Source organism: Nicotiana tomentosiformis, chromosome 6 (assembly GCF_000390325.3).
Source record: "Nicotiana tomentosiformis chromosome 6, ASM39032v3, whole genome shotgun sequence".
Taxonomy (NCBI): Eukaryota; Viridiplantae; Streptophyta; class Magnoliopsida; order Solanales; family Solanaceae; genus Nicotiana; species Nicotiana tomentosiformis.
In genome coordinates this window covers 27,350,436-27,376,857 of record NC_090817.1, presented here as the reverse complement: position 1 = coordinate 27,376,857, position 26,422 = coordinate 27,350,436, and the positions used below count along the sequence as shown (strand labels likewise).

The following is a 26,422-nucleotide window of genomic DNA, read 5'->3' as shown; positions in this document are numbered from 1 at the left end:
GAAACAATAGATCGTTGCAAGAAAAATATGTACTAGGGACTCGGGAGTCCACGTACCCCAGGTTATCAGATTACAATTTCAACATTAACATAGTAGAGTAGGTATCAGCGATGATGAATATCAAAGGAGCAAGATTCTCGAAGCCAATCAGATCTGATCCTAGCCAGAGGGATCCTAACGTATGGTGTGAGTATCATGGGACTCAAGGCCACAGAACTGGGGACTGCCAGCATGCGCGAGGAGGTGGAAATGTTGTTGAAGAATGGCCATCACAGGGAGTTCTTGAGCGACCGAGCCAAGAACAATTACGGTCGCAGCCGGGATAATGCAGAACCCTCGAAAATAGGGGAAAACCCTCCTCAATGACTATCAACATGATTTTTGGAAGGGAATGAATCAATGGTGTAACCTTCTCGGTGGCAAGAAGACAAAAGTATCAATGACCCACAACAAGAGACTCCGGGAAGTCGACAGACCTTTTAAATTCATAACGACGCCCTGGTAATTTCTCTTAATGTTCTAGATTTCAAGATTAAACGTGTTTTGGTTGACCCAGGAAGCTCAGCCAACATCATTCAATGGAGAGTGCTGGAATAAGCCAAATTAACCGAAAGTATCATCCAGGAAACAAAGCTCATCGTCAGGTTTAACTTGGCGAGTGTGATAACCCGGGGAGAGATCTTGCTGCCCATGAACGCCGAAGGGATCACGAAGACCACCTTATTTGAAGTGGTGGACGGTGGCATAGGCTACAACATAATTCTCGGTAGATCATGGTTACATGAGATGAAGGTCGTACCATAAAGGGCGAGGAGCCCAGCAAATAGCAATTACAGGAACCGATGCCTTCTCCCGTGCCAAGTGAAGATGATAAGGGCGAGGAGTCATCGAAATCCCACCAGGTACCAAGATACTTTTAGGTTCCGGAAGAGACATACGCGACCAAATCCGTAGCAGAAGAACTCAAACAAATGGCTTTGTTCGAGAAATTCTTGGAGAGGAAGTTTCACTTGGGAATATAACTTAATCCCAAACTGAGGTTAGGATTTAGTAATTTTCTTAAAGCTAACGTTGATTGTTTTGCATGGTTGTACTTGGATATTATAGGTATCCCACTAGAGGTAGCTGTGCACAAACTAAGTCTGGACTCGAGCGTTCCTCTGATAAGGCAAAAGAAACGCCCGATAGCGAGGTCAGAAACAAGTTTGTTAAGGAAGAGGTAACTCGACTACTTGACATCGGTTCAATCCTCCGGGAGGTAAAGTATCCCGAATGGTTAGCTTATGTAGTTATAGTTCCAAAAAAGAATAACAAGTTTCGAATATGCGTAGATTATAATGACTTGAATAAGGCGTGCCCTAAAGACTCGTTCCCACTGCCAAACATTAATCAAATGATTGATGCAACGGCCAGACATGAGTTAATGAGTTTCCTCAATGCTTATTCCGAGTACAATCAAATCAAGATGAATCCGGAGGATCAGGAAAAAACTTTGTTCATAATGAACTTTGGCACATATTGTTACAATGTGATACCCTTTGGGCTTAAAAACACCAGAGCCACTTATCAGAGGCTCGTGAATAATATGTTCGAGAGGCAAATAGGTAAAACAATGAAAGTGTATATAGATGACATGTTGGTCAAGTCTTTGAATGCAGTTGATCATTTAAAGCATCTCCAAGAAACCTTCGATATCTTGAGGAAGCACAACAAGAAGCTCAACCCAGAAAAATGAGTGTTCGGGGTTGGCTCTGGCATGTTCTTGGGTTTCTTGCTTTCACACAGGGGGATCGAGGTAAATCCTGACAGGATCAAAGCCATCGAGGACATCCTGGACCAGCTGACAAGCGTAAAAGAAGTCCAAAGGCTAAATGGAAGATTGGCCGCATTAAGCAGGTTCATCTCACGATCCTCGAAAACATTTCATCACTTCTTCTCACTTCTGAAGAAGAAGAAGAATTTTGAATGGACTCCAGAATGTCAGCAGGCCTTGAAAGACCCAAAACATTATCTATCAAGCCCCCCGCTGTTATCGAAATCGGGGGAAGGTGAACAACTTCTAATACACTTAGCAATCTCAAAGGTAGCGGTAAGTTTCGTTCTACTCCGGGAGGATGAATGTACGCAATTTCCTGTTTATTATGTTAGAAAAATTTTATCAGGAGCAGAGACTCTTTATACGCACCTCGAAAAACTAGCCTTAGCTCTCATAGTCGCCTATCAAAAACTTAGGCCTTATTTTCAATGCCACCTGAAAGCTGTTGTGACGACCTTCACCTTATGGAATGTTCTTCAAAAGCCTGAATTCTCAGGCCGATTGGCCAAATGGGCGATCAAAATTACTGAGTTCAATATTGAATACAAGCACAGGATTGCGATCAAATCACAAGTTTTGGCTGACTTTGTGGCCGATTTCAGTCTCGGCTTATTGCCCCTGGATGCTAAATAAGTGATGCTAGTATCGAAAATGACATCAGGAGTTTGGACTTTGTTCATAGATGGAGCTTCCAATGTGAAAGGGTCCGGGCTCGGGGTGGTCCTAATCATGCCTTCAGGGGAAATCCTAAGGCAGGCCATAAAAACTGTTCTGTTAACTAATAATGAAGCCGAGTATGAGGCTTTAGGTGCAGGACTCGAACTTGCCCAGGGACTTGGCTCTGAGGTGATATAAATCAAATATGATTCCCAACTGGTAGTAAACCAAGTGTTCGGGATTTTCGACGAGAAGGAGGAACGCATGCAACAATACGTGATTTAAAGTTCAAACTTTGCTTGCACGATTCAGGGAGTGGTCGATCACACACATCCTGAGAGAAGAAAGCGTAGAAATAGATGCATTAGCCAATTTGGGGTCATCCACAGAAATGAAAGGATCTGACTCAGGTACTATCATTCAACTTATGCATTCGGTGATGGATGTGGACGTCTATTATGAAGTAAATACAACCAACCTAGTCTGGGAGTGGAGGAATGTGTTCATCGATTATTTTTGGCATGACAAGTTGCCCGAAGACCCGATGGCATCCCGGGCACTACACACCAAACCGGCTCGCTACAGCCTCTTAGGTGTACATTATATAGGAAATCGTTCTAAGGCACGTTGGACCGATGTCTATGAGCCTCGGAGGCGGATTACGTGATGAGAGAGGTCCATAAAGGAATTTTCGGGAACCATTCTAGTGTAGACTCGTTAGTGTTAAATCTGGTTAGGGCACGATACTACTGGCCCCAGATGGAATAAGACTCAAAGGCATTCGTTCAGAAATATGACAAATGTCAACGCTATGCACAATTAGTGCACCAACCGGGGGAATTCTAGCATTCTGTACTATCCCCATGGCCATTCATGAAATGGGGAATGGACATAGTTGGGTTGCTGCCACCGGGTCCCGAAAAGGTAAGATTCCTTTTAATTTTAACTGATTACTTCACTAAATGGGTTAAAGAAGGTTCTTACCAAAAGATCGGTAAGCGCGAAATGGTCGACTTCCTATGGGAATACATAATTTGCCGGTTTCTGAATACCGAAGTAGATTGCCTGTGATAACAAACCATAGTTCATAGGCTCCAAAGTCATAAAATTTCTTGAAGACCTGGAAATAAAAAGGATTACATCCTCACCATACCATCCGAGCGCTAATGGGCATGGGGAATCGGCCAATAAGGTGATTATTCAAAACCTCAAAAAGAGGTTAGAAGCGTCTAAAGGCAAGTGGCCCGAAGAGTTACCGGGCGTGCTATGGGCATACCGGATGACGGCAAAATCAAGCACGGGAGAGATATCTTTCTCTCTCATATACGGCTCAGAAGCTCTAATCCGGTAGAATTGGGAGAACCAACCTTACAGTTCTTCCGAACAAATGAAGAAGCAAATAATGAGGCATTGCTGGTAAAGCTGGAACTACTCGATGAACGTAGGGACTTGGCATACATGAGGATGGTGGCTCAGAAGCAAATGATGGAAAGATACAATAACCGGAGGGCCAATCTCCGCTACTTTAAAGTAGGAGACTTGGTTTTAAGGAAAGTGACTCAGAACACTCGGGAAATCAACGTTAGGAAGCTAGGTACGCCGTGGGAAGACCCTTACCGGGTTTCGGCTATCACTGGTAAGGGATCATATGAGCTAGAGAATCAAGATGGAGTCAAATTGCCCAGCAATTGGAACGTGATGCACCCTAAATGGTATTATTGTTGATGGATCATGCCTGTACTGAAAGCATGTGCTGCACTCTTTTTCCCTTCGAATAGTGTTTGTCCCAATCGGGTTTTCCTGGAAAGGTTTTTAACAAAGAAGCAATGAAAAGTATACTACGAAGAAAGCATCATCGGCAAAGTTAAGACCTTTAAATGACAAGGCATTGAGAACATAAACCACTATGGGATGATTAGATAATCTTTGGCTCGATGGCAAGTTCCTAATGGAAACAAAACTTGCCATCGAACCAAAGACTATCCAACCGTTCACAAGTGTTTAAACAACGTAGCAAGACCTCTAGTGTTCCAATTTACATACTTCGCATTCGAACACTAGGGGGAATAGTATTGGATATTGCAGCAAGGATGCCACGAAAATCTGGATTACGAGACCCGAGAATAATAATGTCTTAGCGGGATCGGGGACTGCATGGCCAACCCCGTAGAAATAAGTTGTACAAGTTAGCCACATGTATTAGCAATTTATTTTCTTTAGAAATTGAATTCTTATGTACTTTTGAAGATGGAAGGAATAAAATAAAGTCTTTTTGTTTTTATCTTGTTTCTTGTCCAAACAAGGAGTTAATTTTATCATTTGAAAGTTAACAGAAAACTTCAAATGCTTGTGCCAGAATGAACAAGAGACGTCCTCTTCAAAAGCACCATAAACATAAGAGGGCCCTCTCTTATGAAACTCTCATAGTAAAGGGTTGGTTACAGAAACATTTGTGCCCGGAACAAAAAGCTATTAGACGAAAATACACCGAAGCCTTATCTAATTCGACATAAAAGGATAAAACTTTGTGCAATACTCAAGAAGAAGTCTTCTTTATTTATAAAAATGCCAAACGACATAAGTACAAAAATACAAAGGAAAATAACAAAAGAAAAGAGGAAGAATTTAAACATGATCGTCACCAGAACTCGGGGGAGAGAGGCATCTACGCCCCCCAGGAGAAGTGGGCAGATCTGCCGTCGGTGCGGGGCCTGGGCCTTCATCATCATTCTATTAAAGTTCCTCCTCGATTCCCGAATACTCAGAACCGGTACTCGAAGAGTCAGTTGCGTCAGGCTTAGCCGGGAGGCATTCTCGAGCAGTTAACTCCAGTGCTCGGGCCTTGGCGATTTCATCATCAATATCAATGATGCCCGCTTTGGCCTTCTCCAAAGTTTTTATCCCCATATGATACATAACGTACGTCATTTCGAATACGAGGGAATCTTCTTGGAACTGGAGTTTTGACTTAAGCTTGTCAAAATTTGCCAGGAGACCATCCCGCTCGGATCTTGTGGCGCCAAGGCTAAGATCAAGATCACGGATTGTAGATATGTGAACCTAGTTTTGCTCCATGATCTTCTTAAATCTCTCTTCCATCCGGGCTCGCTTCTCCTCGGCGGCAGCAACCTCTTGGGTTTTGGAGCTAACCGGAGCTCAAGGCTGCCTCCAAGTTATTTACTTGCTCAACAGAGGCAAACTCACGCTCGACAGTAGCAAGAGCAACATCTTGAAGCTAAGCCCATCTAGACTTAGCATCTTGAAGTTGTGCCTGTAGTTGAGTGGATTCTTGGTGGTGGGCCATAACTTACTGCTCACTATGCTTCAACCGGGCCTCAAGCTCGACCACTTCAACAGTCTTGCACCAGAAGGCGCACAACAAGTTGATTCCTTTCGGCCAACAACTGATCCCGCTCGGACAAAAGTCCTTATTTATCTAGGATCAATCTCTGAAGGCCCTTGAATGCAAGGAAGTTAGCCTACAAAACGTATATCAAAGTCAGGAAACCCATTATAACAGATAAACAAAGAACAAACAGTTAGAGAATAAGTATGATAATGTTGCTGCATAGTGCATGGTGTTGTTCAAAATGCACTCCCCAGAAAGGGAGTGTATCTTCTTTTTATATTTCTCTGAATTCAGCGGCTTCAGGTAATTAGTAAGCTCTACCAACCTGGACAGCAGATGGCACCCCTTTATTATCTAGAGAGTGGCACTCCTCCTTCCTCGAGGATCTGGAGAATGGGGTGAGTAATTTTGCCCCAAGTTCCCGTGATCAGAGGACTTGGGAAGAGAAACACCCTCCTCTCGGGTATCCGTGGCCGACGGAGAGGATGCATCGGATGCTAGTGGTGTAGGAGCAGCTGGTGTAGAGGGGCATGAAGTTGTTGGTGTTGTAGATTGAGAAGCAACTGCAACGGGAGCAAGGCTGATTATTGGTTGCTCACCAACCGAAGGCAGAAGAGTCTGGGTTCTGATCTCCCGGGACCAGAAGCAACAACAGGGGTCGGAAAGCGAGAATCAACATTCTCTACTATCTCAATTTCATCCCAAAGTGCTCGGACTTCACCTTCAGTTGTGGTTTTAAGCTCTCTTGGTTGAGCTAATGAAGATCGTTGTCTCCGTTGAAGGGAAGCCTCTTCATCACTAACTTCCCCATCATCTTCAATGACTAATGCGGCCACGGCTGGCTCAGGTGTGGCCTTCTTTAATTTCTTATTTTTATCCCTAGCCATGGAAGACCGCCACCTTTTTGGTCGCTTGTTCTCTGGCTGGGGACTCCGAGAGAAAGTGCCCACACAGGAAGCAGCCCCGAGGGCGCCGCTCTGAGTAAGACCATCTTGCAACAATCTCGCAGCCTCCATAGGATCGGCCAAAACCTCAACTTCGGGGCAAGCAACAAAGCCCTGCGGGAGTCCTGAATCAAACAAAATGATATGGTTAGCAAGTTTACTTATGTACATACAGAGGCAAAAAAGTATAAGGAATCAGTTTACCGTGGTTCTTGTCCTTCCACCCGTATTTGGGCTTCCACTCGTATTAAGGGCCATCTCCTTCCATCGACGAGTTTCTATGTAGTAATATCCAGAATCTTCTGAACCCATTGGTCCAGGACTTCAACCCTTAGTGGTATCCACCGAAAAACCGAAACAACAAAAACAAAGAGGTCAATAATGACGGGAAGCTATGTTTTTACGAATTAAAGAGATGAATAAATCACAAACTTATGTGTACGGCTCCATGATTCGGGAAAGGATGCATTTGTGGCCGGGATGATATCCCTAGTAGCAATGATGACAAACCGTTCCATCCATCCATCCACGGTCGTTGTTATCATCCACGTTGCTAAGAAGGGTGTGGTGGCCACGTTTACTGAAATTTATTACTCCCCCATGGAAAAGTTTGGGGGAGTAGAGGTTCCTCATATGTGCCAGGGTTAGGGTTTTTCCCGTCTCCATTCACAGTAGGCGTAGACATGCCACCGTTCGCTACACAGAAAGGCCTACTTGTGTCAAGCAGACCTGGTACCAGTGGCATAACTCCAAGATCACGGGGTCAAGTCCCTTGCTCAAAGAAAATAAGCCTAAAATGAAGGGGTACTTATAGATATACATAAAACCCTTCTTGGTGAAAGTAACCGCTCTGGTCAGGAGCAATGATGTTGAGGTCTGGGCAGTTGCAGTCCTACTTCATAGTATGAGTACTGGAAAGGATAATAGAAGATGGATACCTGCTAACAACCCAAGTTCAAGGATGCACAGAAGGGAACTTCTTTTGAAAGTCACTAATGGTGCTCAAGTGTTTGAGTATGATGGTGCTTACCGTGGGAGGATCAACATCGACATCAACCTCTTTATCTTTGTTTCTCTTTGGGACTCCACCAAATAGAAGACCAGAGTTATCAAAAGACTTAGTAAAAGAAGCCATAATAGTAAGAAGGTGGTGGAGGTTTTGAAGAAAATCGGAAAGAGATGAAAGCACAAGAAGGTTATGTGCAGAGACGATAGTGAACTTATGAAAAGTTTGGAAGTGAAAGAGGTAAAATGATGAGTATAAGTAAAGATATAGATGGAAAAAATCGTGGTAATGATTACTTCTAGAGCCGGCGAAAAATATTGCTAAATCGTGGGGCAACACGTGTTCGGGGTATTAAATGCGAGGAGGCGTGCGTCCTATCAAGCGTTAGAGACTGTTTAGAAGGTTTCAGAAAAATTTCCCGCCAGGAAAGGAATCTTCACCAACTTCCCGATGACACAAAGATGTGTCACCAGAAAGCAAGGGGACTATCTGTATAGGATAAAATTGGCTTATATTAATAGATCGAATGGTAGGGCAACACGTGGAACCGAAGACAGGTAGAAGATAAAATGAGTAACAGCTACTACAGGGAATAACAACTGCCATTGGTATCGGATGAACCCCAAAGGGAGCACAATCAACGTGAGCAGATCGGATGTTTGCCATCGAAAAGCATTTAATGAAGAATATTTTCTGGCATTAAATGGGCAGCCGTTTAAGAGAATATTTGCATTCATAACATACCGTTACACATTCAGCAATGACCCTCTTTATTATCATTTAAGAGGGACTCGATCCTAGGATCTTGTTTCCCTAGTTCTAAATATAAATAATAGGCTCAACATCCATTGTAACACACGAAATCTTTAGCAAAACTTATGCTACATTCTATTCTCAAACTAAATAAAATAACTTTACTTTCTGTTTTACATTGCTCTTATTTCTGTCCTTGGATGCATTGCTCCCGAAGCCAAGCTTGTCATTCCCTTTGATTTTTATTACTAAGTCTCATTTTTAATCTAGTTTATTTATCATTTTGAATCAAATCGGTTCGCTTGTCTATAAACCACGTAACAAATTCAACTGTACCGTTTTACGGGTAAACAACCATCCTAAACACATGAGCTAATTATGATTTTCTTTTAGCATTGTGTATACTTCAATGCAAGTGTTGGTTCAATGTTCAGTATAGACAAGACTATTGCTTCATCAATGTCAGGATCCAGCTCCGTACACTTTTTGCGTAGTCACATGCAACAAATAAGCGATCTCTAGTTTCCTCATGAATCTGACAAAGAGCACACATAGGATTCACAGAAAGAACCTATCTATGAAGTCTATCATTAGTAAGAAGTTTATCTTGTAACTGCAACCACATTATGAATTGAGTTTGAGATTTAGCAGTATTACAGGGGCAGACCCACATTAGTTCAATGGGATTTAATTGAACTCGCTTTGTAAATTTTTTTTTATTTTTATATTGAAGTTATCTTTATTTAACCAAAGAATTCTAATCAAGAAATTTAATATTCTCTGAGAAATAAGAAAGAAAATTAGAAAAAAGAAATGACAAAATAATCAATAAAAAGCACAAGAAAGTAATTATATTCCAATAATAATCAGAGCGTGTCTGTACAAGTGACATCTCCTTCCCTTATATAGGAGTCTATAAGTACAATCTCTTTTCCCTTTTACGACCGAATCATTATGAGCATTAATGATATTAATGAGACGTTATAACTGGTAATCGTAGTTGTTCATGAAGATTCCGTAATGTTTGTGATCATTCACACTCATTAATTGACGATTCATGAATCTTCCCTCTTTACTGTCTTGATTCATTCCGCATGTGCATCTTCATTTAACTACTTAGACTCGAGCGACTGTATCCTTTCATCTCGTGGATGATTTGCTCGTATCTGTTATGACTCGTGTCTCTTTTAATGCATCTCTCCAGCTGTCATTTTTTTAGTGATCCACGTGCCTTGCCATATCAGCCACATATTTAATTCCACGTATAATATTTATTTTTACCAATACAGATAGTTCCCCCACTTAACAATTATTCAGCAATTGAATATTTGGGAAGTGGATCACATTTATGGCGGGAATTGTTTGCCGCCATTTCTCATGTATCACACGTGGCATTCATTGATTGGCTCTGCAAATCTTCAGCGGGTTTTAGAGCTTTTTTGCGGTTGCGTTAGTCACAGAGTGACTGTTTCATTATGACGTTTCCATCATGACCCCCTTTACATGACGGTTGCTTCTTCGTATAAATACCTCATTTTCCTTTGTTTTTACGAAAAAACTTTCTACAGTGTTCTTCATTCATAATAGTTCTTGTTCATCATTACATATTACCTTCTTATACAACTATATCTTCTCCAAATCCTGATCCTCGTAAAGTAGTTATAGTAGATGAACTTCCCCCTTCATCTGCTCCTATTAGAAGTAGAAGAGGTGGAAGGTTACGTAGTTTAGGGTCTGTATCTATCCGTGGTTCTTCTTCTCAACCCAGTATTACTACCCCTTTGTCTTCTAGAACTAGGACTTCTTCTTCTCATAGATCTTCTGCTAGAAATAGGGATTCTAGTGAACCACTTCGTGAACCCATTGTTGATGAGATTATTCCTGCTGAACTTTCCTTCTTTACTGATAGAGAATCGATTAGAAATCAAGTTACTTCCATGACTTCTCATGATCGTGCGGATGTTTACCCTTCCCAGATTACTGAGGGCTTCAATTTTCTTGTGCGGAGAGAATGTCATTGGAAATTCAATTTCCTAATTTTAGTCATTAATGAAAATCAAAGGAACACTTCATTCAAAGTTGGTTATTCTTTTGTTTATACATATCCGTTTACGTTAGGCTTCAATCCACCCATCGACCCAGTCATCATAGAATTTTTTCGTTTTTTCAATGTTTGCTTAGAACAAATTGACCCTATTGTATGGAGAGTTGTGGCATGCTTGAGATACTTGTCAAACTTGGCCTCTTTAACCTTTAACTTCTATCATTTGATTCATCTTTATTCCCCCAAATTATTTCGTTCTGGGGTTTTTACTTTCGTAGCCAGGAGTAAGAGAGTTTTAGTGAGCCCCGAAGATGACAAGGATCGTGGTTGGTGTCACGCCCCAAAACCGAGGAGCGCGACCGGCGCTCAACCGATTGAACCCGACCAAGCAAGCTTGTTAGATTTCCTTCTACCCAAAATCATCCACGGATGAAGATAATACATATTTTCATTAATTAGACAAAAAGGTGTTCATGTTCACAATACCAATTCATTACCAATAGTTCCATCATTTTTAGTCGTCTTAACTAGAACAAGTAATACAACCATAACATAACGTAGTTTGTCTTTCCCAGCACCAATACACAACCCACACTATGTCTACAGAGCCTCTATATATAAAGAAGAGTACAATGATAATGCCGGCAACAAGGCCCCGGTTATACCTCAAACCGAATACATAAAGTACAAAAGATATATGACCCCGGAATGAAGTGGGGCTCACCGAGTCAGCTGGGAAGAAGGTGTACTGCTATCACTGATCAATATCTCCTGCTGTGGAACCACCTGCATCCAATTAAAGATGCAGCTCCCCCGGCGAAAAGGACGTTAGTACCGTCGAATAACACTAGTATGTATAACTAAACAGTCCCTCAATAGAATGACAAATAATACAAACAAGATTATCATAATATCAATGAAAGCTTTAATTAACATCAAACCTCAATTTAGGATCAAGATAGTGTTCAAATTAATTCTCATATCTCACATTGGGAGATTTTAGTATCGATATACCATTGTCCACAATACCATTATTCACAATAGCATTATTCACAAAACCAGTACCACCGTACTCTTAGCACAGAGTCCAATCACGACCCGATCGGCTAGGCCATCTCATTAGAGACGTCAACTATAATTTCTCTCAATATCAATACCACCATCTTTAACACGGAGTCCGATCACGACCCGATCGGTTAGGCTATCCATTAGGGACATCGACCACAATCACAATTTCAAATTATAAATTTCCAGCACAATCACCACAATATGTGTGGCATGGTGTCCTATCACGACCCGACCAGCTAGGTTGTCTTATTTCAGACATCAACCTTTTTATATCAATCACCGCATTTCGTATTACTTTCACATATTTTCATCTCATTGGCACTAATGGCCATAATTATAAGATCATTCTTGGCACGTTGGTCATATTCAGTATTTCATGCTCACCTTAACAATTTCAATTATCATCATCATCATCAACAACAAATACAATTCAAATCAAGGTTTGTAGTACACATGTGAGCAATTTAGAGTCTAAAGCACATAGAGATATTTCATAAAATTTGGCATAATAGCCTTCATTTGAACTTGACTTAAAGTCGAAACATTATTAATGCACAACCCATATTTTAACACATCCTCAATTGGTAACATAACACGAATAAAGAATTTGGTATGCTTGTTGAACATATATCTTTCAACTCAATCTTACTCGGAATAGCCAGTTTCATAATGAATCATTTGGGACTTACATAATTTACATGAATATCATGGGATTCAATTCTAAGAGAAGAGTTTAGCCGACATACCTCACTTGAGCTTCCTTACACTCTAAAACGTTCCGGAATTCTTAGTAACTTCAATCTATTTTGAAAATATAACAAATTGAATCAAAATTAGGAAGATGATCACGGTTCTAGCTTATTTGAGCATTTTATCAAACACTAGATGTGCATTAAGGTTTCAAGGTCCTTTTATGGAGGATTCCATCATCCCACAACCCAACCTTTACCATTTTTAGCTCAACAATCTTTCTTCACCCTTTGATAATACATGCATGTAAGATAACCAACCCTCTTGCCCAGAAATGATCTTGCTTATTATCCATTTCTACATAAAATTCGAAATTGAGGGTTAGGGTGTAGAATCTTACCTCTAGGATGAAGACCTAGTGAGTTTCTCTTCTCAATCTTCCAAAACTTGGGCAAGAATTGAAGAACAATTATTGGAGAACACCTTCTCATTCTAGGGCACCCTCTCTCACTCTAAAATATCAGATAATAGCTCAAAAATGACCCAAAGAGTGTATTTTTGACGAAATAGGGTCGGGTTTTAACCCAAAATTGGAGCTCCGGAACAAGGTATGCGATCGCATAACCGATATGCGGACCGCATATCGGTAGCATATTTGGTTACAAAATAGCCAAAAGAATTGCATGTGTATGCGGTCACTATGCGGTCCGCATAACTGTTATGCAGTCGCATAGTCGACCGCATAGCTGCTTCCAGAATATCCCTCACCTGCTCACTTCTGCTGCCATTATACGACCCGCAGAGTGATTATGCGGTCGCATAATGGACCGCATAAATGCACATTTCCGGCAAAAAATTTCCTTTACTTTCCCGTGCATTGTTCAACCCAAAAAGTCCAAGCCACGGCGAGCAAGCTCGCCGCGAAGAATTTTTATAATCCTCAAACCCGTAAGCCTAGTCCGGCACCATGAAACATTTTTTTCTTTGCAAATTTTACCAGGCCTTACACTTAAGTACCTCGAAAACTTTTGGGGTGTTACATTCTCCCCCGCTTAGGATCATTCGTCCTCGAATGAGGGTAAAAATCTGTCATTAGTATCTTATGCAACTCAGTTTGTTTCATACCACTTTCGAGCAACCCCAAATTTAACTAACTCCCATAATTTCCAAATATTTCGCCAGAGTTTCCTTTGTAACTAGGCCTATCCATCTGTCAGAGAGCCCCAGAAACACATCCTAACAACATATACGTATGCCAACGACGTAACATAATACAAAACAACACTAATTGTGGCCTCACAAGCAATTATATTACCAGCACAGAACACCCTTAACATCAAATGTACAAATTATACGTAATTTATAGAAATCAACTCTTAGAATTTTTCATCGATCACAACTTTATAAATACATGGTCATTCAAACAAATAAGGATACTTTTTCTTCATTTCTTCCTCGGCCTCCCAAGTAGCCTCTTCAACCTGTTGGTTTCGCCACAATACTTTCACTGAGGAAATTTCTTTATTTCTCAATTTTTGGACTTGCCGATCAATAATAGAAATCATAATCTCTTCGTAAGTCAATCTCTCATTTACCTCAATAGTCTCTACCGGAACAATGAATGTCGGATCTCCAACCACTTTCTTCAACATAGACACATGAAACACCTGGTGTACTAATGACATCTCAGCTCAAGCTTGTACGCCACCTCACCGATCCTCTGAATGATTTTGTATGGTCTGACATATCTCGGACTCAATTTTCCTTTCTTACCAAATCGCATTACTCCTTTCATAGGGGAAACTTTCAAGAATACCCAATCATCTTCTTTGAAATTCAAATCCCTATGACGAACATCCAAATTGGATTTCTAACGACTCTGAGCAGTCTTCAACCGCTCCTTAATGATTTTAACTTTTTCCATAGCCTGATGCACGAGGTCTGGCCTTATCAAATCTGCTTCCCTAATTTCGAACCATCCAATGGGAGATCTACATCTCCTACCATATAAAGCCTCGAACGGTGCCATTTGAATACTAGCATAATAGCTATTGTTATATGCAAATTCTATGATTGGTAAATGATCATCCCAGCTACCTTTGAAGTCTATAACACAAGCGCGCAACATATCCTCAAGCATCTGAATAGTCCGCTCTGCCTTCCCGTCAGTCTGCGGGTGAAAGGCTGTACTAAGATTCACTTGAGTACCCAAACCTTGCTGAAATTTCTTCCAAAAATTAGCAGTAAATTGTGCCCCTGATCAGAAATGATGGAAACTAGGGTGCTATGCAACCTGACTATTTCTTTGATATACAACTGAGCATACTGCTCCACTGTGTCGGTAGACTTAACCGGCAAAAAGTGTGCTGATTTTGTGAGTCGATCTATAATCACCCAAATTGAGTCAAACTTGCACGGAGTGCATGGTAATCCTACCACAAAGTCCATATTAATCATTTCCCATTTCCACATTGGAATTTCTATGTTCTGTGTCAACCCACCGGGCCTTTGGTGTTCGACCTTCACTTACTGACAATTCAGGCATCTTGCTATAAAGTTCGCCATATTTCTGTTCATATCATTCCACCAATAGACTTTCTTAATATCATGATACATTTTTGTAGAACCTGGGTGCACAGAATACCTAGAAGTGTGAGCTTCAGTCAAAATTATTTCATGGAGACCTTCCACATTTGGAACACAGAGTCGCCCTTGGTACCTTAGTGTACCATCATCCATGCCAAGAGAAAAGGCCATGGTCTTATGTTTATGAATCCCCTCTTTCAATTTTTCCAACAATGGATCGTTGTATTATTTCTCTTTGACTTCCCCAACAAGCGATGATTCAGCCCTATTTGCATAATTACCCCTCCTTCACTAGAGTCCGCAAGACGAACTCCCAAACTAGCCAATCGATAAACTTCTTTGGCCAATGGCCTTTGATATGCCTCCATGTATGCTAAGCTACCCATAGATATTTGGCTAAGAGCATCCGCCACAACATTAGCCTTCCCCGGATGGTATAAAATATCAATGTCATTATCCTTGAGTAATTCAATCCATCTTCTCTGCCTCAGATTCAATTCCTTCTATTTGAAAATATATAGAAGGCTCTTATGGTCCGTGAATATATCCACATGGACCTCATATAAATAATGACGGCAAAATTTCAATGCAAATACCACTGCTGCAAGTTCTAAATCATGTGTTGGATTGTTTTTCTCATGATTCTTGAGTTGCCTAGAGGCTTAAATGATCATCTTATCTTGCCATATTCCATCATTAGTGGAAAATCTATATTAGATTTCTCTTTCATATGACCTCCTAGGAATTGAGTTCTACAAAAATTTCCTTGATACGGTTACAATATTATAAGTACTTGCAACTTGTTTTCCCAAATTTCTCAACAAAAGACATTACTAGGTCAGTTTTCTTATGGGACCATCTATTTCAAATGAATAACATCTACTAGCTTGCGCGCACACCCTGATAACATCAACCTGCATGGCATTGCCTCAATATGTAAAGTAACATCATGCTCGGATCTTTCTTAGCCACCCTCTTTCATCATTATAAGTCTTATAGGATTTTAAGAAACCACTCTACTTCCCTTGTGAACATTCTCACGATTCCTCTTTACTGCTAAACACTTCCCAAAACACACATCGACACCTTTCATATATATATATATTTAGCCCGAACAGGGCCCTTTTTGAAACTTGAAATCCTCCTACATTCTTCAACGATGGCTTCTTGTTTTTCCTTATAAGTGTAGGACTTAGTCCACCTGATTCCATCCTCGATGAGTAACTCACCTTATTCCCAGTATTGTAGTCACCAATATTATTTCCTGGTATTGTAGCCTATGAGCTAGCATGTTAAACATGTTTGGTTCGTAACAAGTGTTCACCCTCTCTCAATCTGTTTCAAACATTTCCCCTTTGGTCTAGACAATATGTTGGTACTATACTTCCTTCGTGACTGGAACATTCACTCCCATCCCATTTTGCCCTTAATTCATAGGTGACAACCTTATTGTGCCACACACTTGTTTGCCTCCCATGAACTCGTAGTATCATTGTGTCTGGTTTGTTGAGTTTATCACACCACCACTTCATCACTAGTAGTCTCACTTTCCAATATAATATGCGGATATGAACTCCCTCTATATCTTTTAGTTGATATTCAGCGTCACTCAAGTCGGTTGCATTACAGTTGATCCTTTATATCTTCTATTAACACTTGTGCTCTAGGCGAGTCCACAATTCTGATACAAACTATTTTGCGATACCATGACCATCTCAATTTATAGATTTTTTTCCAATTTTGCTCGCCTCATTCTCCCTAGTTATTGAATAGCTATGCACCCTACCATACATTACGTGGTCTTTTCCCTTAGTTGGGAATTCATCCTGCTCGCCTCTCGACACTTGTTGGGATATCCGTGGGAATGTGTGTTCATCCGTGTATCTCTTAACACTTCCTTGCTTGTAAGATTCTTAAGAGACTCTACATCAAGTACCGATGCACTCTTGGGTTATTATAACATCATATTTATCTTTCCCACTTGTTCTGTCTTTCTTAAAGCCTTAGAGGTTTAGCTAAATCGCAAATCCATGATTAACTCATTCTAAAAACTCGCAACCTTTCACATTTGACCTATATTACTTCCTTGGGTTCCATTGTTCCTGACCCCCTAACAAGTATAAAATCCCTTTGTAAACATACTCTTAGTTTCTAGGATCGTTGAACCTGTCATTCACATTGCCATGTATGAAGAATTTACATTTCTTAACCTTCCACCTTATTTTTAGGGTACTAGTGGTCTATCATTAGCATATCCTTTCAGAGAATCATGCTACCCATTTTCTCTTTTCTAGACTACACCTGTCTTCAACAAAATATTCAAACATCATAGCTACATGGTCTTACTCTTATTTCATTGCATTTAAGTGGCCTCCCTATGGCCCTTTCTCCCCCACTTGGGGTGAGTGTTTCACATTTTGACACAAGTCTTGAATTTAGCAATTTCAGGGACATATGTCTCATGTCTCTATCCCTCATATATATGTTCGACTATTAGGGAGATTTAAGTCACCATGGTATTAACCTCATAGGCTCGGGATCCAACTCCCTCATGTCAATATCCTTTTTGGAGTGTAACACTACTTCGCACATTCCTAGGATTCTTATAACGTTCATAGTGCTATGGTCTTCTCATTGTGGGTTCAATCAACTCTCCTTTCACAACTTCTTGTCTCCCATGAGAGACTTACACATTTATCATTACTTTCCAGGCCATGCCTTTCATATATCACGTGCCTATGTAACATGTTTACATCTTAGAATCATATACATGGTTCCCACACTAGTTAAGCTTATGTCTCATTTATCACGTCAGTGCCTCTTTCGAGGTGGGTAATCACTTCTAGAACTCTTCTCATATAAAGTAGGCTCATGGTACTATATACTTGTCTCATATGTCATACTATTCATTCAACATGATACATGTGCCATCTGTTTAATATTCAAGCCTTTACCCTTTCGTCATGTTACACGACAGGTGTTCATGCCATCTGTTAGATTTCCTTCTACCCAAACTCATCCACGAATAATACATATTTTCATTAATTAGACAAAAAGGTGTTCATGTTCACAATACCAATTCATTACCAATAGTTCCATCGTTTTTAGTCGTCTTAACTAGAACAAGTAATACAACCATAACATAACATAGTTTGTCTTTCCCAGCACCAATAAACAACCCACACAATGTCTACAGAGCCTCTATAGGAAAAGAAGAGTACAATGATAATGTCGGCAGCAAGGCCCTGGCAATACCTCAAACCGAATACATAAAGTACAAACGATACATGACCCCGGAATGAAGTGGGGCTCACCGAGTCAACTGGGAAGAAGGTGTACTGCTATCACTGATCAATATTTCCTACTGTGGAACCACCTGTATCCATTTAAAGATGCAGCGCCCCCGGCAAAAGGGACATTAGTACCGTCGAATAGCACTAGTATGTATAACTAAACAGTCCCTCAATAGAATGACAAATAATACCAACAAGATTATCATAATATCAATGAAAGCCTTAATTAACTTCAAACCTCTATTTAGGATCAAGACAGTGTTCAAATTAATTCTCATATCTCACATTGGGAGATTCTTATTATCAATATACCATTGTCCACAATACCATTATTCACAATACCATTATTCACAAAACCAGTACCATCGTACTCTTAGCACGGAGTCCGAACACGACCCGATCGGCTAGGCCATCTCATTAGAGATATCAATCACAATTTCTCTCAATATCAATACCACCGTATTTAACACGGAGTCCGATCACGACCCGATCGGCTAGGCTATCCATTAGGGATATCGACCACAATCACAATTTCAAATTATAAATTTCCAGCACAATCACCACTATGTGTGCGGCATGGTTTCCGATCACGACCCGACCGGCTAGGTTGTCTTATTTGAGACATCAACCTTTTTATATCAATCACCGCATTTCGTATTACTTTCACATCGTTTCATCTCATTGGCACTAATGGCCATAATTAAAAGATCATTCTTGGCACGTTGGTCATATTCAGTATTTCATGCTCACCTTAACAATTTCAATTATCATCATCATCAACAACAACAAATACAATTCAAATCAAGGTTTGTAGTACACATGTGAGCAATTTAGAGTCTAAAGCACATAGAGATATTTCACAAAATTTGGCATAATAGCCTTCATTTGAACTTGACTTAAAGTCGAATCATTATTAATGCACAACCCATATTTTAACACATCCTCAATTGGTAACATAACACGAATAAAGAATTTGGTATGCTTGTTGAACATATATCTTTCAACTCAATCTTACTCGGAATAGCCAGTTTCTTAATGAATCACTTGGGACTTACGTAATTTACATGAATATCATGGGATTCAATTCTAAGAGAAGAGTTTAGCCAACATACCTCACTTGAGCTTCCTTACACTCTAAAACGTTCCGGAATTCTTAGTAACTTCAATCTATTTTGAAAATATAACAAATTGAATCAAAATTAGGAAGATGATCACGGTTCTAGCTTATTTGAGCATTTTATCAAACACTAGATGTGCATTAAGGTTTCAAGGTCCTTTTATGGAGGATTCCATCATCCCACAACCCAACCTTTACCATTTTTAGCTCAACAATCTTTCTTCACCCTTTGATAATACATGCATGTAAGATAACCAACCCTCTTGCCCAGAAATTATCTTGCTTATTATCCATTTCTACAAAAAATTCGAAATTGAGGGTTAGGGTGTAGAATCTTACCTCTAGGATGAAGACCTAGTGAGTTTCCATTCTCAATCTTCCAAAACTTGGGCAAGAATTGAAGAACAATTATTGGAGAACACCTTCTCACTCTAGGGCACCCTTTCTCACTCTAAAATGTTAGATAATAGCTTAAAAAAATGATCCAAAGAGTGTATTTAACGAAATAGGGTCGGGTTTTAAAAACCCAAAATTAGAGCTCCGGAACAAGGTATACGATCGCATAACCGATATGCGGACCGCATATCGGTTGCATATTTGGTTACAAAATAGCTAAAAGAACTGCATGTGTATGCGGTCACTATGCGGACCGCATAACTATTATGCGGTCTCATAATGCACCGCATCTTCCAGAATAGCCCTCATCTGCTCACTTGTGTGGCCATTATGCAGCCCGCAGAGTGATTATGCGGTCGCATAATAGACCGCATAAATGCACATTTTCGGCAAAAATTTTCCTTTACTGTCCCGTGCATTGTTCAACCCAAAAAGTCTGAGCCACGGCGAGCAAGCTCACCGCGAAGAATTTCTATAATCCTCAAATACGTAAGCCTAGCCCGGCACCATGAAACATTATTTTCTTTGCAAATTTTACCAAGCCTTACACTTAAGCACTTTAAAATTTTTTTGGTTGTTATAGTTGGTATGCCCGATTCATTGCTGCTCCCACAAGTGGGTTAGTGGGTCTAGAACATCCCTTTCCAAAAAAGTGGAACTTTGCACGTAAGTTTCTTTTCATATTTTTTCCTTTTTTTTTTGTGAAGAACCTGCAATCTCGTGACTGTTTTTCTTTTCTTCTTTGTTTTTTAGCAACCATGGAAGTTGTTGAGGAGATTCCAAACTTCTGTGGTTGGGTAGAAACATTGTTAACTGTTTCTCCTATGGAAGAAAGGTCCTGGAAGTACCTTTCTAATAGGTTTGGTTGGAAAGTGAAGACTCATGGTATCTTTCTCTTCTACTTTCTACCTTACTTCCATACTTAAAAATTTACTAACTCCTCTCTTTACTAGGATTTCCCATTCAAGGTGTGAGTGCCGACTCTATTGCTGCTTCGAGACTCTCTCTGTCGATGGCTCAAGAGATGATCTTGAGTTCCTCATCAAAAAAGAAAAGCTGATAGAGCACACAGTTCCGAGGGTGAAGAGAAACGAGATAAATGCTTGTTAGTTCGTAAGCCTCGAGCTAGGAGACGTGTCATTTCAGATGACGAAGCTACTCCTCCTCCCAGTTTTGTTCCCATGCATGAGCCCGAAGGTGCTACCTTAGTGAGCTCTGATGAAGAGATGCCTGCCGCACCCTGTGACTCTACAGAACAACTCTTTTCTCATGGGATTGATAATGAAGACTTCGTCTTTGTTTTTGAGGAAACACCTCTTGCCTCTTTTTCTGTATCTGTTCTAGTTGATCCTCAGTTCCCCGCACCTGTTGCTGCTACCACTGCTTCGCCTATGGCTGAAACCATTGATTGGCCCAGTTGAGAAGTCCAAATTGGAAAGCCACAGTTCTTTGACATGGATGAATGATATTGTACATTCATCTTTTAAGGTATAAGCCTTAGCTTTTTATTTTGCATGTGATTTCCTTTTCATCTTTATTTGATAATCACATTTTCCTTTTCATTGTGTAGATCAACCTAATTGGAATGGAGATAATGAAGAGGATCGTCCATACTAAGCAGTTAATGAATGACTATCGGACCGAAGCAGACAACTGGAAGGAACAGTTCAAAGGTCTTCAACTTGAGAAAGAAGTCTTAGAGGAAGAAAAGTGTACCTTGGAGCAGCAGGTGAAGGTAATGGCAGCAGAGTTGGCAGTTGAGAAAGCCTCATCCAGTCAACGGGCAAAGATATAAACCTTCTCGAGTCTTCATTTGCTGAGCAACTTTCCAAAGCTACTGAAAAAATTAGGGGTTTGAAGGAACTGCTGAACCAAAAAGATGTTTACGCCAGGGAGCTTGTTCAAACGCTCACCCAAACTCAAGAAGATCTTTGTGCGTCTTCTAACCAAGTTCATTTCTTAGAGAGGTCTCTTGCCCCCTTACAGGCTTCTTATAATGCTGCTTTGAATGAGAAGGAGGAGCTAAGAACTGAGATTGAGTAGTGGGAGAGGGATTATGAATCCCTTGAAGACAAGGCTATTGTTGACGTTAGTTGGGATTTCTTGAACACGCGCCTCGAAACTTTAATGGAGGCAAACCGGGAAGGTTTTGACTTAGCTGCTGAAATTGCAAAAACTAAAGAAACTATTGAGAAAACTCAGCAGAGTCAAAGCTTTTCTTCACCTGAGGTCGGCATTCCCGAGGGTGATGAACTTACTCCTGGTGAAGCTATTGTTCAACCCTCCTCTGCTCAAGTCGTTCCCTCTGCTACTGATGATGCCAACTTGAATCCTTCTGATAATACTGGTTCAGATCCTTCCCCATAGTGAAAGTTTGATTGAAAAGTTTGAAGTGTTGTTTTTTTTATTTTATTAGTAGAAGTTTACCCCTGGTCCGTTTTGGGGTTTGGTAATGATTTGGAAAGTTTTACCCCTAGTCTGTTTTGTGGTTTTGTATAAAACAATTCGGTTGGAACTAAGTTTATACTTAGTTTTAACCAAGTTATTATAATATTACTTTCCGAGTTTTTGTTCAACTCTTATAATATCTTATTTTGAGTTTCGGTACTACTCCCTTATTATGCATTTAAAAATGCTTCAATACTCCGTGACCTTTTGAACATGCACGAATTATAAAAATGGCCCTTTTATAAATGACACTTAATGAAGAAGACGTCTCAACTTCATATTGGTGTAAACATACGAAAGAAGGAATAAGAACGCACATGTTTCTTTGAATAATTTGAGGAAGTTTTGTATTGTTTGAACTTCCAAACTGTATAATACTTTACACGTATTCAAGTATCATCTACAACTCTTTCGTAATTGTTTTCCTTATAACAGATTTTACAAAATTCAAGGGTATATCTTACAACCCATGACTAAATATTGCCTTTAACCTACATATTCGTAAGATTTTTGTAATTTACATCCACGAGTGTATTCCTCATCATAGGTTTTTTGAATCGGGCTTGTGTTTTTGCTCTTAACTTTCGATTTGTTGGGTAGATTGCCTCAGGCTTGACTCAAATTCTGACTTTTCCAGTCTTCTTTGCCTTTCATATATATATATATATATATTAGTCCCCTAAGTGTTAGAACTTTGAAGAATGAAATCTCGAGCACTTGATTATTCCTTTCATGTGGTGCATTTCCTAAAAAGGAAAAACATACGGGACTCGGAGGTATAGATAATTTAGATGATGACTGCTTAACCCTTTATATTTCCATCAGAAAGGTTGCAACCCTAGACCAGGAATAATGTTGCTTCCGCGTGTCTTTCAGGTCTAATATCATCATTTGGTGTGGGCTAGCTTTTTGTCTATCATCTAAAATTGTTAGTATAATTTTAACTGTACAAAACAAAAATCATAATTGAACGATACCTGACCGTGGGTATTTCTTTTGCTCAGAAATAGTATTTCTTTAAATGAACAACATTCCAACTCGAGGGTAAAACCTTGCCATCCATGGTTTCTAACTCGTAGGCACCTTTTCCAGCGATACCTCAAACTTTATAGGGTCCTTCCCAATTTGGACTTAACTTTCCTGCTCCGGTTGTTTTCATTGATTTAAAACCCTTTTTAAGAACGAAGCCCCCAATTTTGAAGTACCAGAGGTGAGCCTTTCTGTTGTAGTATCGTTCTATGATTTGCTTTTGTGCTACCATCCGTATTAAAGCTGCTTCTCTTCTTTGTTCGAGTAAGTCCAAGTTTGTTCTTAATTCCTCATCGTTCGACTCTTCCGTTACCAATGTGAATCTCATGCTTGGTTCTCCTATTTAAACTAGGATTAAAGCTTCTGAACCGTACACAAGCGAAAATGGAGTTTCTCCCGTGGCTGTTTTTACTGTGGTTCTATAAGCCCATAATACTCATGGTAATTCTTCAAGCCAATTCCCTTTTGATTTTTCTAGCCTCTTCTTCAAATTATTGATGATAATATTATTTGTTGACTCAGCTTGTCCATTTGCCACAGGATGGTAAGGTGAAGAGGTTATTCATTTGATTTGCCAACTTTGAAAGAACTCCGTGATTTTTGAGCCTATAAATTGTGGGCCATTATCACATACGATTTTTTTTGGAACTCCAAATCGGCATATAATATTTTGCCAAATGAAGTCTTTCACCTCCTTTTCTCGTACCTGTTTGAAAGCTCCTGCCTCTACCCATTTTGAAAAGTAATCTGTTAACATTAATAAGAACTGTACCTTTCCTTTGACTTGTGGTAAAGTCCCTACTATATCCATTCCTCATTTCATAAATGGACACGGGGAAATAACTGTATGTAATAACTCTGTAGGTCGATGCATATTGTTGGCATATCATTGACACTTATCACATTTGGCTTCAAACTTTTTCCGCATCTTCTTCCATTTTAGGCCAGTAGTATCCTGCCCTGATTAGTATTTTAACTAAAGATCTTCCACCTGCGTGATTTCCGCAATGTCCTTCATGTACTTCCCTCATCACGTACTCCGTTTGATTGGGTATAAGGCACCTTGCTAAAGGACCGCCAAATATTCTTCGATATAAATTATCTAGAATTAGGCAGTAACGAGCAGCTTTTCGTCGAAGCACTTGAGATTCTTTCTTGCCTTCAAGTACGATCCCGTACTGCAAAAAATTAACATTCTCATTTCTCCAATCCCAAGTTAAATTATTAAAGCTTACCTCATGGTTATCCTGGTCAAGTGCTGAATGAAATAAATGTATTACAATAGCATTTTCTTCACTCGTTACTTCTGCAACTGAAGTAAGGTTAGCCAACGTGTCTGCTTCTGCATTTTCTTCCCTGGGTATTTGCATGCTCTTCCATGATTGGAATTGCCTGACCAGTTCTCGTGCCTTTTCCAAGTATTGTTGCATTTGTGCCTCTCTAGCAGTGTAAGTCCCCTACATCTGATTGACTACCAGTTGAGAGTCACTTTTAATCATGATTTGCTCTATGGAGAGTTCTCGTGCTAGTTCCAAACCTGCAATCACAGCTTCATACTCTGCTTCATTGTTAGTAATAGGGTAACATTTAATTGCTTGTCTTATACTTTCACCTGAGGGTGGGATTAAGACAATACCTAAACCGGCTCCTTTGACATTTGAAGAGCCATCAGTAAATAAAGTCCACGTACCTGGATTAGCTCCAGTAAAAATTTGTAATTCCTTTTCTACTTTAGGAATTATTTTTGTATTAAAATCTGTGACGAAATCTGCTAAAACTTGAGACTTTATTGCTGTTCTAGGTTGATAAATAATGTCATATTCACTTAGTTCTATTGCCCACTTGGCTAGTCTTCCTGACAATTCTTGTTTATGCAAAATATTCCTTAATGGATATGTAGTTATTACGGATATAGGATGGCATTGAAAATATGATCTCAATTTCCTAGCTGCCATGACTAATGCTAAAGCTAGTTTCTCTAGATGAGGATATCTAGTTCCAGCATCTAATAAAGATTTATTAACATAATAAATAGGAGATTGTTTACCTTTGCCCCCCTTACTAAAACTGAACTTACGGCTACTTCTGCAACTGCAAGATATACAAATAGTCTTTCTCCATCCCTTAATTTAGATAATAGGGGAGGATTTGTTAAGTATGCCTTCAAATCTTTGAGGGATTTTCGGCATTCCTCATTCCATTCAAACTGATTTTGTTTCTTCAATACTGAAAAGCATTTAACGTTTTTCTCTGAAGATCTTGAAATGAATCTTCCCAAAGCTGTAATCCTACCTATCAATCTTTGTATCTCTTTTTTTCTTGTGAGTATATCAGGTATTTCTTCAATAGCTTTAATTTGTGCAGGATTTACTTCAATTCCTCTATTAGATACGAGAAAGCCTAGAAACTTACCTGAAGCTACGCCAAAAACGCACTTTTCTGGGTTCAGTTTCATATTATATCTGCGGATGATCTCGAAGGTAGTTGAAAGATGTTGAAAATGATCTTCTGCTTGTGTAGATTTAACCAACATATCATTAATGTACACTTCCATTGTCTTCCCCAGGTGTTCTTGGAACATCTTAGTCACCAACTTCTGATACGTAGCTCCAGCATTTTTCAAGCCAAAAGGCATGACTTTGTAACAATAAGTCCCCATGTTTGTAATAAATGAAGTTTTTTCTTCGTCTATGGGGTCCATTTTTATTTGATTATAACCAGAATATGCATCTAGAAAGCTTAATAATTCGTGGTTTGCGGTAGCATCAATCAAAATCTATATGCGGTAAAGGGAATGAATCCTCCAGGCATGCTTTATTTAAGTCAGTGTAATCCACACAAACTCTCCATTTACCGTTATTTTTCGGAACTACCACAGTATTAGCTAACCAATTAGGATATTTTACCTTGCATATTGAATCGATCTTTAAGATTTTTTGTACCTCTTCATCGATCACTTGATTTTTGAATGATCCTTGCTTCCTCTTCTTTTATTTGATAGGTATGAATGATGGATCTTCATTTAATTTATGAGTCATCACCTACGGAGGTATACCTGTCATATTTGAATGGGATCATGCAAAACAATCTGCATTAGCTTTTAAATATTTAATTAACTTACCTCTCCTATCTGGGTTTAACCTTGCTCCGATATGAATTCTTTGATCTGGCATTGTTCGAATAGTGGAACAGCTTCAAGCTCCTCAATCGTTGTTTTAATGTTTTC

At 39.7% G+C, this 26,422-nt stretch overlaps 2 protein-coding genes across 2 annotated transcripts; one reads left to right on the top strand and one right to left on the bottom strand.

The window, feature by feature from the left end:
• The first annotated feature begins 3,739 nt into the window (after positions 1-3,739).
• On the top strand, positions 3,740-4,198 carry LOC138893717 (uncharacterized). The gene has a single exon (XM_070178371.1). The coding sequence runs from the start codon at positions 3,740-3,742 to the stop codon at positions 4,196-4,198; it is 459 nt and encodes a 152-aa protein (XP_070034472.1).
• A 20,455-nt stretch (positions 4,199-24,653) lies between these two features.
• Positions 24,654-25,151, bottom strand: LOC138893716 (uncharacterized). Its single transcript, XM_070178370.1, has one exon. The coding sequence runs from the start codon at positions 25,149-25,151 to the stop codon at positions 24,654-24,656; it is 498 nt and encodes a 165-aa protein (XP_070034471.1).
• Between the last annotated feature and the right edge of the window lie 1,271 nt (positions 25,152-26,422).

Bases quoted from the DNA above. Each gene is read 5' to 3' on its own strand.
- LOC138893716 (XM_070178370.1), bottom strand. From the start codon at position 25,151: ATGGCAGCTAGGAAATTGAGATCATATTTTCAATGCCATCCTATATCC.
- LOC138893717 (XM_070178371.1), top strand. From the start codon at position 3,740: ATGGGCATACCGGATGACGGCAAAATCAAGCACGGGAGAGATATCTTT.